Source organism: Ornithodoros turicata, chromosome 9, assembly GCF_037126465.1.
Source record: "Ornithodoros turicata isolate Travis chromosome 9, ASM3712646v1, whole genome shotgun sequence".
NCBI lineage: Eukaryota > Metazoa > Arthropoda > Arachnida > Ixodida > Argasidae > Ornithodoros > Ornithodoros turicata.
Genome location: NC_088209.1, coordinates 4,625,779 through 4,643,348, shown reverse-complemented (window position 1 = coordinate 4,643,348; position 17,570 = coordinate 4,625,779). Strand labels below are relative to the sequence as shown.

The 17,570-nt window shown below is 45.5% G+C and overlaps 2 protein-coding genes across 2 annotated transcripts in view; one reads left to right on the top strand and one right to left on the bottom strand.

The window, feature by feature from the left end:
• The window catches only part of LOC135369158 (uncharacterized), a 50,219-nt gene that overhangs the window by 19,276 nt on the left and 13,373 nt on the right, over window positions 1–17,570 (top strand). The window contains exon 2 of the mRNA XM_064602815.1: window positions 11,375–11,610. Coding sequence (XP_064458885.1) covers window positions 11,375–11,610 — 236 coding nt within the window. The remainder of the gene's footprint in view (window positions 1–11,374; window positions 11,611–17,570) is intronic.
• LOC135369219 (uncharacterized) lies at window positions 1,187–8,083 on the bottom strand. Its single transcript, XM_064602843.1, has 14 exons — window positions 7,285–8,083; window positions 7,039–7,149; window positions 6,917–6,970; window positions 6,764–6,850; window positions 6,619–6,679; window positions 6,348–6,546; window positions 5,668–6,037; window positions 5,398–5,571; window positions 5,258–5,333; window positions 5,073–5,183; window positions 4,777–5,019; window positions 4,509–4,680; window positions 4,298–4,446; window positions 1,187–4,230 (listed from the first exon to the last, which is right to left on the bottom strand). Exons 1-14 carry the CDS (start codon window positions 7,591–7,593, stop codon window positions 4,055–4,057), a joined length of 2,292 nt encoding a protein of 763 aa, XP_064458913.1. The 5' UTR covers window positions 7,594–8,083; the 3' UTR covers window positions 1,187–4,054.

Here is a 17,570-nt window from a genome sequence, read left to right as displayed (position 1 = left end):
AGCGGAGGTACGTATTTTGAAGGACGTGCGCTGACATACGTAGACAATACGTATGTCTACGTACCAGAAAAAAATATAGCACGAGTCCTCTATGGTTCCGGCATTGCTTTGCAAAAGAACCTGAGGCGTGTTAGTGATTTTGTGATTCAGCTGTAAGCTATGTAAGTGCAGATCTCAAATGCAAGTCACGAGTTCTAAGTTGGGGTAGTTGGTATCCTGACATTTTAATAAACAAAGTAGCAAAAAACACGGAGACAGGTGAAACTGTGCGTGTGTCTCCCGTGTCTCCGTGTTTTTTTTCTGTTTTCTTTATACAATGTCCCAAATGCAATGTTTCGTTCAGAGGAGTGTCGTAGTTTTTTTAGATAAACGAGGCTTAAACTTAAAGAGAGGGGGGCACACACGAGTGGGAATCGTCACGACTATAGCAAAAAAAAAAAAAAAAAGAGAGAGAGAGAGAGAGAGAGAGAGAGAGAGAGAGAGAGAGGACAAAGGGACAAGGGAGTTGATGAGTTCAAAGTGAGGCATAGGCAGGATGAACGATACTGATGGGACGGAGGTGCACTGTGGATGAGATGTGCACTATAGAGTGGTCTTTCCGCGAGGCCCGTTTCTTCAAGGAAACGCACGAGGTTGCGAGTTCCTGTAAGTCGTTCTGCATAAGGACCTTCGGGGAAGAGAACGTCCGTCACTCTTAAAGATAACTTCACCGCATCGCACGCTCTCAGCAAATCACAATCCCAAATGACATCGTTTGCTGATTGGACGTGCGCGTTTCTGTGGCAGTTTTGCGGATATGTTAAAGGGGCACAAAACAGCTTGTCAAACATTCCTCAGTCAACGCACTGGGTTAAAGAGCGCAACTTACAATATCCAAATCTGCACCTGGTTCCTCTCAATCGATCTCACTAACCCCGAAACGACGCTATCAAACATGTGTAATTCGCTCTGGTCTCTCCTTCCTCCCATACGTCACTTGGCAACGTAGGAATGTTCCGACCTGTCGCAGCGCAGTTCCCCATACGCTGGTGCCAAATGACGTTTCGGACAACTAGCCAATCGACGGCCTCCGTTCAGATCAGCTGTGCCGCGGAGGGCCCCAGTTGTTTGGCCTTGTGGCGTACTACATTTCTCCGTGTTGCGGTTTCGGAAGCGGGCACCAAGTCAACTTTGTCAAATCTGACTGACCTCGAACGCGACATACTGTCACGAACGTCCGGAATTGGACAACTTTCGTATGGTGCGACGCCACGATCGTCAGAGACAGACGGAACTACGCCAGCGCAACTGCCGCCGTGCGAAAATTTCGTGGAGAACCCGCCGAACCACGTTGGTCGTGTTGGAAATACGAACTGGTAAGCGAGCCTCTCAAAGTTTCGGCGTTTCGCATACTGTACCTTTGCAAAGTAATACTTTGCATTACCCTATTTTACAAACATATCATTGTCGCTTGTGTCATCTTCACTACTTATTAGGTGCCGATGCGGAGAATGTACCAGCATGCAGAAAGCGACTGAATGTGTTTGCTGCTGGGACTACCCCGCAATAGAAGAGATGAACGAGGAGCATGACACGAAATGTATCACGCATAATGAGGAGTTCAGCGCAGTGTGCCTAAATGACGTCGTTTTGCGGGTTGCGAACCGCGACTTACGTCAACGTGGAGTAAAGACTGGGAAAGCGAAGAACGAGTAAGTATACAACGTGTCTGTATATTATGGAATTATCTGCACGATTCGTTGATTTATAAGTTGCGGTACTTGTATATTCCTCACTGGAACATATCCGTGTTTTTACGAGACGTGTGTTCTGAAAGCCAGCATTCTACGTTCAAAGGAGTAGCGGCGTCTACCTTTCGCATCCCGGGTGACAAGTGGGAAATTTACGCTCCCACCGTAGTTGAAAAGTCTTTTTTTTTTTTCAATCCTGTGGGTTTATATAGTGACTAGGTTTCATTACTACTGCATACACGTTTTGTTACCAGACTCTCTCTTCGATTAGGTCTGCATTGAAGGTGACCCTTTAGTAGCATGCATGATATTTATACCTCCCGTTCTTTCAGACAGTACCGTTTCACTTCCTACAGACAGTTTGTCCTGTGGGTATGGGAGTACCTTGGGAAATTTAACAGGAAGCCGCTGCCATCATGTGTAGTCAGCACAATAAGGAAACGCTTCCCTTCGAAGGTTTACAGGGGGTTCCGTCTGGCACAGAAAGAATAAAAAAATCAATGCTCTTGTAACTGGCTGTGTATTCATCTGTTTATTACACTTATTGACACACACATCTCATCCCTTACACTTGTCTGATTATATCAGTGTATATGTTTACAGTCTGATATGCAGAAATTCCATGGAACTGTGGAAAAAGATGGAAATGGACAGTACATTTTCTGTGGTCGGCTGTATTGAAACAGTATACCTGCAAGTCAAAAACCGGCACACAATGTGAACATTCTGTCGAGCAGTGATATGCATATTCATTGAATAGTGCCAACAAGAAATGGCTATGAAACACAGTTCTCCAAAACATGGTATAGGATCCTTTCTATGAGCAGTGGTTCTCAACCACTTTTTTCTCCATGCTCGACATCACTCATGGTTAGGTTACTAAAACACTAACTAAGTTACCGATACAGTTACCTTGCAAATTTATGATTATCTGGAAAATATTACCAAACCAGGGTAACTCTGTTACAGCGATGTCCCCTCGTAACATTTACTTTAGCCAAAAGTGGTACCTAGTTACAGTTACAATCTACTTGTAGCTTAGTCACTGCCAAAGACTGCATGACATGATGAGACATTCCTAGCAAAGGAGATCTTGCAAATTATACACAATGTAGATCGTGCGCCACGGCCACTTCGAGGTTTAGGATTGGAACTAGGAGCACAACACAAGGATAGGAGGACTGCACACCACGTAAATCCTTGCAATTCGTTATTCAAGACAAATGCAAACTTCATCTTGGTATGACCAGCTATGTTGCGTGGGTGCTACCAGGAATCAGTTGTGCATCATGTTGTTGAAACTGACCCATTATTTCAATTCACATTAATTTCTGTGTGATCATCACAATACAGTGCTGTCTGGGGCCAATAACTGTGATATCTGCCTGCATTCCGAATTGCTATGTGTCATTAAACCTGATATGATTTAGATTTCTATGTTCCTGTCTAGTATTGTTACCCGAGGAGATTAGTATGGTTCAGTCAAGCTTGGTTAGACTTGTGAGCCAGCTGCTTTCAGATGTCTATTACAGCTGTTCGGAATACAACACAAACAAAATGTGCGAATGTACGTATATGCGTCATAGGTAGGGTTCAGCATTTTCCGGTTTTATTTTTAGAGGGATTCGGCGTATGTTTTTCGATGTTCATTGATTTTCACGAAATCGAAGTTTTTCCTTGCATGTACATGGTTACCCGACAGTTATTGGCAAATAGAAATCACAGTTACGGTACCGCTATGTAATTTTCGCACGACGCTCATTCAACTTGGTGTTGTGTACGACTAACGAAAAAGTAAATGGATATTTTTCACAACCATCGTAATTCTGTATGGTTTTCTGATCTGCACCAACAACTTGCTTGGCATGTGCAGCAATTTATCTCTGTCGTGTCCTGGAATGTCCCTCTGTATTCAGTGTTTTTCAATTAAAACAGAATAAGAGGAAATTGACCCGGCATATGTTTTCCGATTAAAACCGAAAACGTGGAACCCTAGTCATAGGTAATCATGCACAGCTTATTATTAGACCAGTGACCCAGAAGATGTTGGTTCGAGTCCTACAGCTGGCTAACCTTTTCAGTGACTTCCATTTTTCATCATCGCATCAGACAAGTTTTCGAAACGCATTAGTACTTTCAAATGCTGGTTATGCAAATTCAGCACATGTTAAATATAGGTAGGATTACATCCTACACAATGCGCCATTGGATAGCAGTATACGATAATGTTCATGTTTCCCAGGGTTCACAAAAGGTTCCCAGGTTCACAAAACTCTCAAGGGGGTGAAGGTGGCCAATCTGCCCGAGGAGGCCAAATGCCCACTTTAGTTTCCTAGTCTTGAGACCCTGGCTGCCACAACGTCCGCCTTTGGCAGCCTCTCTTTAGAGTGGCTCATTGGTGGTGGGAAACTTCTTGACCTTCGTCCTTTCATGGCATGCTCAAACGAGGGGCATGTGCTGCACTCTGTTATGGCTTGCGCAAGCAGCTTTGCAACATAACCTGACAGAGCAAGATAAAGTGAAACAAGGAATGTTTACAGAATTCATTCAGATGTGAAGGTACGTACTGAATGTTGGAGGAGTCTTGATGGGGCAAGCGACTTGTTGCCCGTGTCTGGCTTTACAGGTTTTAACCTTCCACCTTTGAGCTCCTGCCAATGTCTCTGCTTGGCAGCGTTCCGCATTTTCATTATAGTGCAGGATTGCAAGCCTCGTCCTGTTGAAACATAATTTTTGTTAAAATCTGCATTATGATGTGGCGAATTACCAGCTGCTGACCTGCAGAGCATGCCTTCAGGGGAGAAGGCAACAGACTTCGGTGCGAATCTGATAAGCAAACTATGGAACGACTCCAACGCATAAGTCTGATGGCTTGGAGACATTTGCGCCACATCCTTCAAGATACGCTTGTTGCCTGTGACCTCCTTAAATTTTCTGTAAGCTACAGAATCTGGAGTGGAGATGAAGTGTTAGTAGACATCAGGCAGCATAGTTTGGTCGTGGTCTCACAAACAACCAGAAAATCATAATTTTTTTTAACCCTTACCAGGGTCAAGCCACACTCCATCTGGAATGGGGTCATGAAGACACCGCGGATAGGATCCCTTATGTCCATCGTGAACGTTGATTATATGGTTTTGCACACTCAGCCACATGTCAACTGTTAGCTGGGCATCACCTCCACCGGCCCTGGCACACCAATACAGATGATTTGAAATTCCCTGGATCCAGGGATCTAGGCCGCGACAGGTGACACTCTTACTGATGGTGCTCAGTTTTTTCTTCAGACCTAGAATGGGATACCATCGAGAATACCACAATGCGCATCATAATTCAACTTACCTTTTGAGATGTGCCAAATGTCAAAGTAATGTTTTGTGCCTGGTTCGTGCGTTTCCATGTGCTTTCTTATTGCAGGATGCCGATCAGTTGTTATCGAGTTCAATGTTATACCTTCAACAGATCACAGTTATTTAGCAAAATGCATGTACGTGAGGAGTAGCAAATTTTGTGCCATTGGTACTAACCTTGTTCTTTCAAGAACTGGATGCTTCTGATCAGTCCTTCCTTTTCCATCTGGACACTTGCCATGACCCTCTCATTCTAAGCAAGGTTTTCGAGAAATAATCATACTAGCCGTACATCATATAGTAAATGTGAGACTTACCTCTGCAAGCTGAATTTGTGCAGAATGAATAATTTTGTTGATCTGATCTACATGCACATTGTACGTCATGTACTTTGCAGAAAACCCAGGGGAATCGCACCGTCCGTCCCCCGACACATCGATAGCCTGGCCTCTCAGTTGATCAATGAGCTGCTTTTGCTCTTCCAACCACACCTGGCATAAAAGCATGGTTTAAACTGTAGAGACAAGTGTACCCGCAAACAAAACATCCAATATTTGAGTCATGAACACTCCTATTTCGTAACTAACCTTCTCTACTGCTGGGACAAGGAAACTGCTCTGGTACTTATAATACGTCGTGAGGCTGAATGTTTGAATACTGATGTGCCTCAGCATCCGTAAAGTAGGAGCAGCGCTGACTCCAGAGAAGAACATTGCCCCTGAAAGGAGGAGATTCCCCGCTGGTCTCCCATTTACCATGGGCTGGCTGTCCCAGGTTTGCACATGCCCATGGGTGCACTGGCTCTTCACTGAGATCATAGTGCCCTGAGTTGTGATGTTGTTGGTGCACCTGGCAAAGCACTGTGGGCAGGTTCGAAATAGCTCCAGCAGGCAGCTCTCAAATACAACAAACTTCCTTTCTTGATACGGTGTGCACGGGTGGCATGCCTCGTCCTCACTATGGAACAGAGAAACATGTACGAACACGCAGCGTTAACACCCAATTACCAAAACACGTGGGGGTCCTTTGATTTATATTAGTTGCAATTTATCTTTGAATACGATGGAAAGTAAGTGCACTGGGGTTGCAACACAGAAACGGACCAAAACATTGCAATCAAGAGATGCAGGGTTCAATTCCCGCCGCTCTCCACCTTTTGAATGGCTGCCATGTTCCAGTATGTCAATTATCATTGAAGTTGGACGCAAGTAGCCCATCCATTAGGAGCCTTTACATGAGTCCAGTTATTACAGGGAAGAAAACTCACTCGCTGCTACTCTCTTCCTGTGATGGAGAGTAGCTGTCACTGGAGTCTTCATCTTCAGGTTCGATGATATCAGCAGGCAGCGAGGGCGTTGTCATATGCTCGGGTCTGATTGTAGGATCCGTCTTGGCTGGTGGCTCCCAGGGATCCGTCTGGCAGCTGCGCTCCTGCAGGGCTTTAGCCATTTTGTCTGTCTGTGTTGCTATGAAGGAAAAGGCTACATTGTTTTTCTGGTCTGGGTCCTACTCGGGTGCCATTCCATTGTTGCACTTACATGTGGAGGTCTGTGACACAAACATTTTTGGTTTTGCTGCACTCAGAGATGGGTGCGTCTCCTGTAATATTATTTTTATGTGAAATTGTACGGTTTCTAGTCGGATATTACAAACTATCACATAACTAAAGAAAGGTGAACTAACCCTCGCTTGTGGAATCACAGATGATGTGCATGATGTTGTGGCACCTTCATTCCGGTGCATGACTGTACTGGCTTGCATTGCAGAGAGCTGAGAATGAATGATATCATTTTAATAATAAGTGAAGTGCAGACTCCAACAAAAGCAGAACTTTACCATTTGTACAGAGGATAGTGACGGGTTGATCAAAGGCTGCACTTGCTTTGGCATCTATACAGGGTTGAGCGACAAGTAAGGAAGTAGAACTACATTACAACCAAGAAGTTGTAATTTCCTACCAGTGGTCTATGGCTTAGGCTTGATCCCTGTGTCACCAACTTGCACGGCGTGGGGTTTTTGTGCTGTGCTTGCAGTTGTAACTTGCACTCTGCTGTTTCCAGAGATGTGAGCTGGGGACAATAACCAATGTTATTGCGAGTCATTTTATAACACTCTTCATGTCATATGAGCAACATCTATTACATGCGCACATGACACTAAGAAGGATGAGCTTATGATGGTTTCCAAGTCCATAAAGTACTCACCGAAACAGCACGACGTTTTGACGGTGGATCATCGCAATCCTTGGGAAGTCGTAGCGATGGCACAGCATCGTCCCGAAGTCTTCTACTGACCGGCCCCATGAGTCCCATACGGTACGCGATTGGAGTGAAATGATTCTCACAAACGCGCGGGCACATTGACAAGTTCTCAGCTGAGTTTCGTTGTCCACAAAGTTCTAACCACAGAGACCTCCGCGGCTCATCAACAGGCACCTTGTGTAAAGTTAGTTTTGCAGGCTGATTCTTCACCCGTCTGTTCGGACAAGTAGTCACGATGCACGCAGGGGGCATGATGAACAAGTGCAAACTTGAGCGGGCGTCGAAACGAAGTCACATGTGCGTACGTACAATTATTATTTACATGGGATATTTACAGACAAACAATGGGGTCTACATACAATACTGAAACACTCCAATGAGTGATGAAATGAACACTAGTTAGAAGCGGGAATAACGAAACGAGAGAACTTGAAAACGAGAAAACGAGAACTGACAGAACACATGCGATACGGCGGTACTACGGAGATTCCGTGCATCGCACTACCGGATGTTCATCCACAGACGCGCAGCAACGCCGAAAACGTAGTGCGTGTGTAATATTAGATATTGTGAACTCCTGCTGCAGTTTGGGCTAGAAAGAAAATAAGTTTTCTGTGGAAAAGTCGTTTGAGACTCGCTTCGGTTCTCGTTAGCTCAACAACCTGAGGTTTGCTCGTGCGATATTGTGATTCGCCGGTAAGCTTCAACGTCAAAATGACGTGTAGCTATTGTTTTCAAGCTATCACGGGGAGGAGCCTTGGCGCAAAAGAGTGCAGTGGATATCCCGTTCGTTTTTATGCAATATGTACTTTGTGGCGCCAACATTTCGTTACATATTTGACTATGCAGAGTACAACACCATACATGAAAGAAATGTGCACCTTCGATACCTGTTTTGTGCCCCTTTAAGTGTCACCAAATGCGTACGCCCAGAGATTTCCACAACTCAGGAGTGATAACGGTATCATTCTGTGCATTTATCGGCCTTCGACGTGGTACGCGGTGGAGTTTTGTCTTAGCGAGGGCAGTTCTTCTAGGAGCCCGCCCTGCACTGTTAAAATAGAACTTCGCCACATAACAGGCTCCTAGCCAAGCACCATGTGTTTCTGTATCCCGATGTGTTGAAAAAGAGCCGCCTTTCTTGGGCATGCATAATGTGTCCAACATAGGCGCCGCCACCAGTTTTCTACAAATCAGGAGACAGAATGGCATCAATCGGAATGGTGGTTAGCTAGGAGTGTGTCATGTGGTGAAGCTCTGTTTTAACAGTGTGTGTTCGAGGCAGCCTTGTACAAGATATTCACAAATAGTATTTAAGTTGAGTTACTGAGTACCGGGCTAAAAAGTAACTGAGTGGAGTATTAAATATCCAATCTTGAAAAGCATTTAAGGCAGAGCACTAAAGCAGCTGGTTACTTTCAAGATACACTGTTGTCACAGTTGGAATTCGCTAGCAAAGAGAATACCGGGTGAAGTTGAAAATAGCATTGCTAGAAAGCTTTATTAGCTCGCATGAACAGCTGCTTTTGAAAATTACTCTTCCATAACCTGCCCCGTCTTTTCTTTTTTAAACTGATTAACTTTAATATTGAATAGGTGCCCTACAGAAACGACATAATTTACTGTCGTTTTTTTCCTTATCATTGCTTTAACGTCATAAATAGCTATGAATATATTATCGCGCTACGGCTTAGAATTCTAGAATTTCGGCTTTCTTCTCTCCTGCCTGATAGGGTGTCAATGGTTTACCGGGCAAGCTTTATCCGCACATCCTTCAGGACAGCACATCGCCTCATGTACGCCCCCAAAACCAACTCGCTGAAGGCTACTCCTTCCCAAGAGAGGTGTGGCCGGATATCTTAGACGCTAAAGCGTATGTACAGCACAGATCGCATTACCAAGACAAAAGAGGATTTTTCGCTCGACCTCCGTGTCACGCATAGATAAATATTTGCGCTGTAACTTGGAAAACCAGCAGTTGTTGAAAAAAGTATTCAAGTTAGATTACTAAATTCTGAACGTTGAAAGTATTTGCAAGATACCAACAACAACAATAAATGAAAGAGAAGTGATGATGACACGGGATGTTTCCGCGTGGTAGCCCCAGGACCCTACTCCACTTCACAGCGGTTAATATGAGAGGATGAATTTAGACGAACGCGAAGAGGACGACAGGTCGGAGTTCTGTTTAGAGTTCTTCGAGGAGTCCAGTGGCTTGCATGAAAGCAAAAAGGGAGCGAAGAGCACTGATGCACAGGAGAGCTCCATGGGCGAAGTACTTTGGACGAACTGAATGGTCTACGGTCAAGGAGCTCAAGTTGGCGTCGAAACACCCGGCGTTCACTGATATACCGGTCGCAGTCCTCGATGATATGGAGTATCGTAGCTGGGGTGTGACAAGCTGGGCACAGCGCCGTGTGATTGTAATCCAGCTTAACCCACAGGTGTGAAGGCGACTTTGAGTCGTAGACGCCGCAAAAGCGACGTAAAGCTGCGAGGGAAACCACCTGGCATTTTAAATGGTAATGACCGGTCTACTGCATGGAAGAGTCACCATTGAGTGATGTCATGGAGCCATTGCTGGCGGGCCAAAGGGTGACATGAACGTAGACAAGTAGAAGCGTCTATCTCCGTTGGAGCTGATAATGGGCACGGCTCTGGAGATATGGTGGGCCGCCGGCGCCGCCAAATCTGCCTCCTCGTTGCTCTGAATGCCAATGTGCAAGATACCAAGTTACTCGCGAAAGTACTATTTAAAATACGCAACTTATATGCTGTACTCAAGTTACTGCACAATTTTGGTACGAGGTACACGATCAGTTCTTTGTTTTCGCTTCTAACAAATGTGAGGTACCTTTGTGACTAAAGTAACGTTCAGTGACCTTCAGATGACACAATACGAGAAAGGTCAACTTGTCCTCACCAGCACGTGACGTTGTATTTCTCTTTATGGCGTCCTATCCGGACGATGCCTCCTTTGCTTTTACTTGTTTGTGTGACTTTTTGTTTTACAGTTTCCTATTTTACTACAGCGTTTTCTTCGATAAAACTACAGGCTCACTGTTGTCGATATGAAATGAAAGCACGCGCAGGAATTTCACTTAAATTCTTGTGTGGGACCAACACCTGTAGACCTGGTCTTGTATAGCCATCACCACTACCATTCAACAAAGGTGGCTGAAGGAGACTGGGAGCAATAGGGCACCGCACACACAATAGAATATGTTGGTACCGTCGACAGTGCCACACTATGAGAGTTCGGAGACCCCACTTTCCTTATCTTATAGAGCGGCCGGGCACTACGGGAAACGTGAAATCGAAGCGGGTGAATGAGCGACTTTGATGAAAGAACGCGAAAGGTCAATTCAGGTCCGACGATATAAAGCAATCTCGATCGTTCTGTTCCAGAAAACCACGTGTTCTGGTTGTCACCCTGCCTAATCGTTTCTGTAGATGCACCTGAATCGGAATAGCTTTCGCGATACATCTGCACATGCAGGGTGTCCACCTTAACTATAGAAGTGATTTTTTTTAAATAGAAAAACCACTTTTTCCCAGTTTTAACCGATGGCGATGTACTCAACGCCTAAAGGCCCACCTTGAGAGTGCACAGGCAAGCGTCTGTGTTGAAGCAATATTTAACTTTCGTTGATTAACTTTTTAGTTATCACAAATAGGAGATTGACCCAATGATAACCTTTGGGTCACTGCTAACATTACCGTTCACAGAACAAAAATGGAGACAGTTATAGCGCGAGGAAAGGGGCCTGGAAATAAGGCGAATTGGTGGTCATTTTTGGACGCTCAAGTAGAAGCGTTCCCGTTTTCCATCCATCTATATGCGAGGGAAGGAAAACGCTGTCACGGCGGGGAACAGATTGCATAGGGACAGATTGCTGCGCGATTGTTCGAGTAGGTAACGAACTGCCCATCAGCTAAATCGAGCTTATGCATTACCGGGTCTAAATCTCTCGATTCATGATGTTTTTATTCTGTGTCACCGATCATTTTCTAAAGCTCGTTTCTTTGATAGTGGTGGATTCGTCAGGCAAGCCCACGGATGGACTTTTAGAAGGGACGCTGGCTTTCCTCGGTGCCTTCGACGAATGCTTGGACACAGTAGTGCTAGACGAGACGGAAGAGGCGCAGCTTATCTTCAGGGGTAAATACTGCACTGCCCAAGTGGCTCCCAAGTGGTCGCTGCAAGAGCTCTTCCACAACGACTCCCACGCACACGCTGAACTGGCTAGCTATCTACCAAAGAAAGAGGTAAGCACTGTGGGAATGAGTTCAACACCAACAGACTCGTGAGTACAGAATAATATGTGATGTGTAGACCTCGAATCTTTAGGTACTTGCCTATTTTTTTCCACGAACCCATGTAGTGCCTTTTTGATACAGGAGCACGAATTCAGTGATATGAATCTCATATAAAAAATCCTATTGCGCCTATAAATGCCTATTTCGACGTTTGCGCCTAAAACGTTGTTTTTTTCCGTAAAATGCCTAAATTCGTCTTCTTCACTTCCTTTTTTTTTCTTCTGTCTACGAAAAAGAACAAGACGGGACGCGTTCGACCGACAATGTTGTGCTATATATTTCGTCTCAAACAGCATTATTTTCACCGCTGCCGAAGATAACACAGAGCAAAACATCCAGAGCTAGTGGGAGAAGTGAGGAGCAAAACCAAACTATAGCGAGAACGGCGCGTTCCATTCACGTCGGTCGTCTTGGCGCGTGGACGCAGCACAACGCATTGCAACGTGGGCTCCGCGGACGGTCGCAGGCATTGCGCAATGCGGAAAATAAAGACGACCAGGCGAAGTCCGGTTAATTCGTGGATCGAGAGTTTTCACTGCTACACCAGTGACGGACGTGTGGTGCTCTGTCAGCCGTGCGAAAAGCAAGTGTAAGTGCATGCACTTTGCTTCCGCGCGCTCACATTCGGCAGTTCAATTCCGTAAGATGCACCGCTGTCTAGCGTAAGGATCGGTGCGCGATCTGCAGGTCCCGTGCGAGAAAAAAATCTCGCCTAGAGTATCATGCTGCTGCAGCCACGCACAAGTTCAACTGCACGAAGCTTTCTTAAGGTCGTGCTCAGGACGGAAAGAAGAGTGAACTGCACACCGATTTGTGTACGGTACTTGTTGCAGCAAACATACTGTGGGTGAAGCCCGAGAACCCCGTCTTCAAGACCTTCTTAGATAAGTACTGCAAGACGAAAATCCCGTCCGAGACGACGCTGCGAATAGGTTATTTGGGCTCCACGTACGAAGGAGTACTGAGCACCATTCGTTCTTAAATAGGAGAGTCCTGCATCTGGATTATGGTGGACGAGACGACGGATGCATATGGGCGATATATAGCAAACATGGTGGTCGGAACGTGAAATCCAGATCAAAGCAGCCGCCCGTATTTGATATCCTGAAAGCTACTGGAAAAGACAAACGGCGACAGACACGGTGGCTTACTTTGTGAACGATTCTATGAAACTTTTGTATCCATCTGGAGTTAAGCATGGCAAAGTGTTGCTTCTCTACACTGATGCTGCAGCATACATGCATCGTGCCACAACATTGCTAAAAGTATTCTATCCCAGAATGATTCACGTCACCTGTCCCGCGCACGCTTTGCATCGTGTTGCAGATGAAATCAGGAACAATTTCACAGTCATGAATAAGCTGATCTCACCCGTAAAGAACGTGTTTCTGAAGGCCCCTGCAAGGGTGAGGCCCCCAAAGACAGGCTACCCGACACCCTACTTCCCCCGAACCGATTTTGACGCGTTGGGGCACGTGGCTGAGAGCGGTTGAGCACCTCCACACGAACTTTGATGAACTTATGCGCGGTTATACAGCAGTTCTCGAGGGAGGAGACCGATAGTGTGACACGCGCCCAAGACATCTTATAGTTGACAAAGATTCCTGCCGAGCTCGCGTGCATTTCAGCTAACTACGCTTTCATCGCCGGCGGCATCGCGCGTCTGGAGGCATCCAGACAAGCTTTCTGCGATGCTCTTGCTATAGTGCATCCGCACAAAAGCGAATCGACACCGTGCCATTAGGTCCTGTGAAGGATAGAGTTGCGCAAAAGTAAAATATGTACTCGACAGAAATCTGGGATATAAAACCTTGCTGTCAGTGGCTGCCGTACTAGCTGGAACTGGGTCAGCCACACCAACCGACGTTCGTCCTGCGGACATTCCGGCATTTAAGTTTCCACCGTTAACGTCGGTGGATGTGGAACGCACCTTTTCGGCCTATAAGCTAGTACATGGCGACAAGCGCCGGAGCTTTACACCGACAAATCTGGAAATGGTGCTTGTGTCGTACTGCTTCTACAATTACACCTGATGAATGCTTTTCCATTCGTTTAACTGTTCTGTGAATATTCCTTAGTTGACCCGGTTAGCCTCACTTCTTACCTACTTCTTACCTTTAGTTAAATAAAGTTCATACTCAATAAAGTTGAACATATTTGAAAAGTCTGTACCGGAAGCGCAGTTTGCGGAAACCTTCGCGTGACCGTTGAGCTGACAGGTGACAGACTGAATTTTATTGAGCTTAAGATGGGACTTAATTGTATTGCCTACATCGGTACTTTTCCTGCCTTTTATAGGCGCCTACAACGGCCTTTTTTAGTGCCGCAACATCCGAGGTGTAGTGATGTGCCAAGGACAAAGTTGTCAGGAACTCGTTACTACTAATGGTAGATTTCTTTATGTCTATTTACTTCCTTACTTTCACAAACAAGGAAACCAGAAGACATTGTCGTTTCAAAAATCGTGAAGTTGCATTAGATCAAGTTATGTGTTCATCGTCCTGTATTCAACGATAATTAAGCTCTCCGGTATTTCATTAGTCAGTTTTTTTTTCTGCGTAGATTAGAGAAATATGTAAAAAAATAACAATGCAGAGAAAAACAACAACAAGTTTATTGCAGGATGATGGAGGCGATACTCTACCCCCGTCACAATAAGGACCGAATCCGGTTGCGTGCAGATAATGCAGAGAGATTGGTCAGAAAATATAGGAACTGTTAGTTTGTGCTCATGTGTTGTTATCTGTAAACTAAACGGAGTCGGACGGCTAAAGACGGGAGCTCCGCCCTATGTCTTGTCCGAAACAAAATGTGCAAGAGCTTCGATGGCCAAACGGTGCGACGGTGCAGTACAATGTAGCACTCGCTTAAGTAACTTGCTGTAACCTTACAGATGGACACCAGCAGGGGTGCTGCCGTTCGTGGCAGGGATCTTTCAAGCACACCCCCCACAAATTTTACAGCCTCGCCCAAAGGAGAAAAAAAAAACTGCAAAAAGAAAAAAGGGGAGAAAGAAAGCAAAAAACAGCAGGTTCGGGCCTACATACCCGCATACCCGCTACATCCAAGGATTTTGGATCTTTTCATGTCACGGCATGTTGAGATTATGTAAGGCCTTACAGAATCTCAACATGCCGTGACATGAAAAGATTCAAAATCCTTGGATCTTACGCACAGAGGCGTAGTGATGGCGGGGGCGGGGGGGGGGGGGAAGCGCTCGCCGGAAAGGGCGCCGAACGGCAGGCTCTGGCAGGTTGGTTGGACAGTATACAGGGGGAATGAAGAGAATTTGAATTTACTATCTCAGCAGTGAAAAATAAAAGTTTTATTTTCTTTGCTTACAGAGCTTCTAACGGCAGTGCAAAGGGGGGGGGGGGGACTTCACGTTTTCCCTGCCCCGGGCGAAAAATCGCCTCGCTACGGCTCTGCTTATGCAGCACAATGGTGTCCTGACCTTGTGCCCATGCCCGCAAGCTTGCTAATCATGAACCGCAGAGACGGCGTATCTGCAGCTTTCAGACGCAGCTAGCGCAATAAAGATGTCCGGGACCTGCTCACACGGTGAGGGATGTGATATACGACAGTGTGGTATTCTATGACCCTAGGGCAGTCATTCGACCCGGGCATATATCAACGATACTGATACAAATTATCTGCGACAAACCGATTAGGAACAAATTTGCATCAGTGCAAACGGGATACTGTCACATGGACCGCGTAACTTGTTCTTGTAAATAAACTATGTGCTTCTGTTTCTGTACACCCTCCACCATGCTGTCCCCAATGAAGTGATCAACAATTTCTGGCTGGAGACGTCTGAGGGCATGTGTACTAGGGTGAAGTCATTCACTCTAGGAATGTCAGAAGCCCTGGCGACCCAATTTCATTGCAGTTACCTGGTTGGGAATGATTCAGTGTGACTGTTATGACTTGCAAACTGTTCTCACGAGTTTTACGTCTGCGCACAAGAAGCGGCACACATGGTATAACGGACAAAAATCAGAGCTAAGCTCCTCTAAAGCAAAAGCAATTCTCATGTTTGGTAAGTAAAATTTATTGCCACAGGATAAGACCCAAGGTGGATTTAGCCAGGTAGCGAAGGCGGGGAAAAAACCAAATCTGACCCGGCAACACTGTCATATCCGTGACTCGAGCGATCCTGGGTGTTTGTAGCACAGGTATGATCGTAAACAAAAAAATATTTACGACGCGCGCACGGGTCTTGTATATGTATATTAATAATTTATTCATAATTTAAGTACAGGAAAAGCTATCAATTGCCCCACTAGTATACATATACGAAATCATCTAGCACCTGAGTACGTTTCCGTGTCCTGCTCAGGGATCGGAACCGGTATTTATTTCGGTCCGGTTCGGGTTCGAGATCAGGCATATTGGTTCGGTTCGGGTTTAGCTCCGCTGAACCGAAATGATCAGCTTGAACCGGTTCAGCTATATGGGTTCGGTTCGTGTTCGGCTCAGGGAGAACACCCCCCTCCCGCACACACGCAGATAAAAAAAAAATCGGTCAGCGGTCGGAACACAGGGATTGGAACCGTTACTGTTTTCGGTCCCGCTTTAACCGGTTTATGGGCAGTAATTTTGCTACATGAAAGCGAGCTTACGTTCACCGTACACGGCTGCAAGAGAAAGGTGTGACATAACCAGGTTCCAGGTGAAAAACCTTCCAGTAAAGCAGGTGAAAACACATGACAAGTAATAAACACATTTATTATTTACGTGATATTTACGGTATTGTACTCTCGTGGTCGTGCCCTAAAAACGAAAAGCGAAGTGCTGGAATCTTTTCGGCAGAACCCGGTCAGCGCCCTATTTTGTTGCGGAAAAAAAAATGGTGCAACGGTCACAAACTTTTACTCCCATCTGGCATCGTAGAAAAAAAAATAAACAAACAAAAAAGGCGGGTTACTGGTACAATTATTTCACCTCTGAACCGATTCCCGAACCGGTAACCTTATGATTTTTTTTCGGTTCAGTTCCGGTTAGGTTCAGGACAAGCAAAACAATTGTTCGGTTCGGTTCGGGTTCGTCAGAAAATACCGTTTTTTTTCGGGTTTCAGTTCAGGTTCAGTTACGGTTCCGCTCCCTGGTCCTGCTCCGCTGCGCGTGTGTAACAGTACGCTCGTTTGTCCGTGCGTCCTTGTATCCCTGCATTATAATGCGAAGTTCGTCCACTTTTTGGATTAAACAGGAGGCGACGTTCACATCTCTAAGCTGTAGACCAAGATTAACGCGTGTGGACAGATGAGTGCAATGTATCCCCTGTTGCTGGCACCGCGAAAAAAGAAAAAGGTCATGGCGAGACCGGCCATAATAGCGTGAATGTTAGCGAACGAGCTGTGCACCAACTTCTATCAACCATCCCATCAACCTCCATTCTCCGGAGCTTTGCGCTCAAACTACGAGCCGTCAAAAAAGAGGCGGAGCAAAGGGCTCATTTCCACGGATTTTCGGCCAATTTATTTCGGCAATTGCCATTGCATTACGAGTGGGAGTAAAATGACCACGAGGAACCCATTTCTGCAATGAAAACGCTGGTGGCCTTGGGAAATTTCGGAGTTCAATTCAAGAAATTAACTTTCCGTCAACTGAAATGAAATAAAAATATTACCAATATGTGGCAAAAGTTATTGACAGAAAAAATTCCCTTGACCGCATGTCTCTCCGGGGCCGTTTTTACTATGAATTTCTGTTGTCGTTGGTGGGCCACCCTGTATATACTTTGTAAGACATCCAGACTGAGAGGGAGCAACATAAACGAACGTTCTGTGGAATTAACTCATATATTTCCAAAATTCGAACCTTCCAGCGGTTCTGGAGATAAACTCTTTGCACGACTCCTTCCCTGCGTTGATCAGACGCAAGCTGATGCCCTTTACAGTACCGCA

Coding starts and splice junctions, on each gene's coding strand:
- LOC135369219 (XM_064602843.1), bottom strand. CDS start 7,593: ATGCCCCCTGCGTGCATCGTGACTACTTGTCCGAACAGACGGGTGAAG. Junction 7,150..7,284: donor CAAAACGTCGTGCTGTTTCG/GTGAGTACTTTA, acceptor TATTGTCCCCAG/CTCACATCTCTGGAAACAGC. Junction 6,547..6,618: donor TGTGTCACAGACCTCCACAT/GTAAGTGCAACA, acceptor TTTCCTTCATAG/CAACACAGACAGACAAAATG.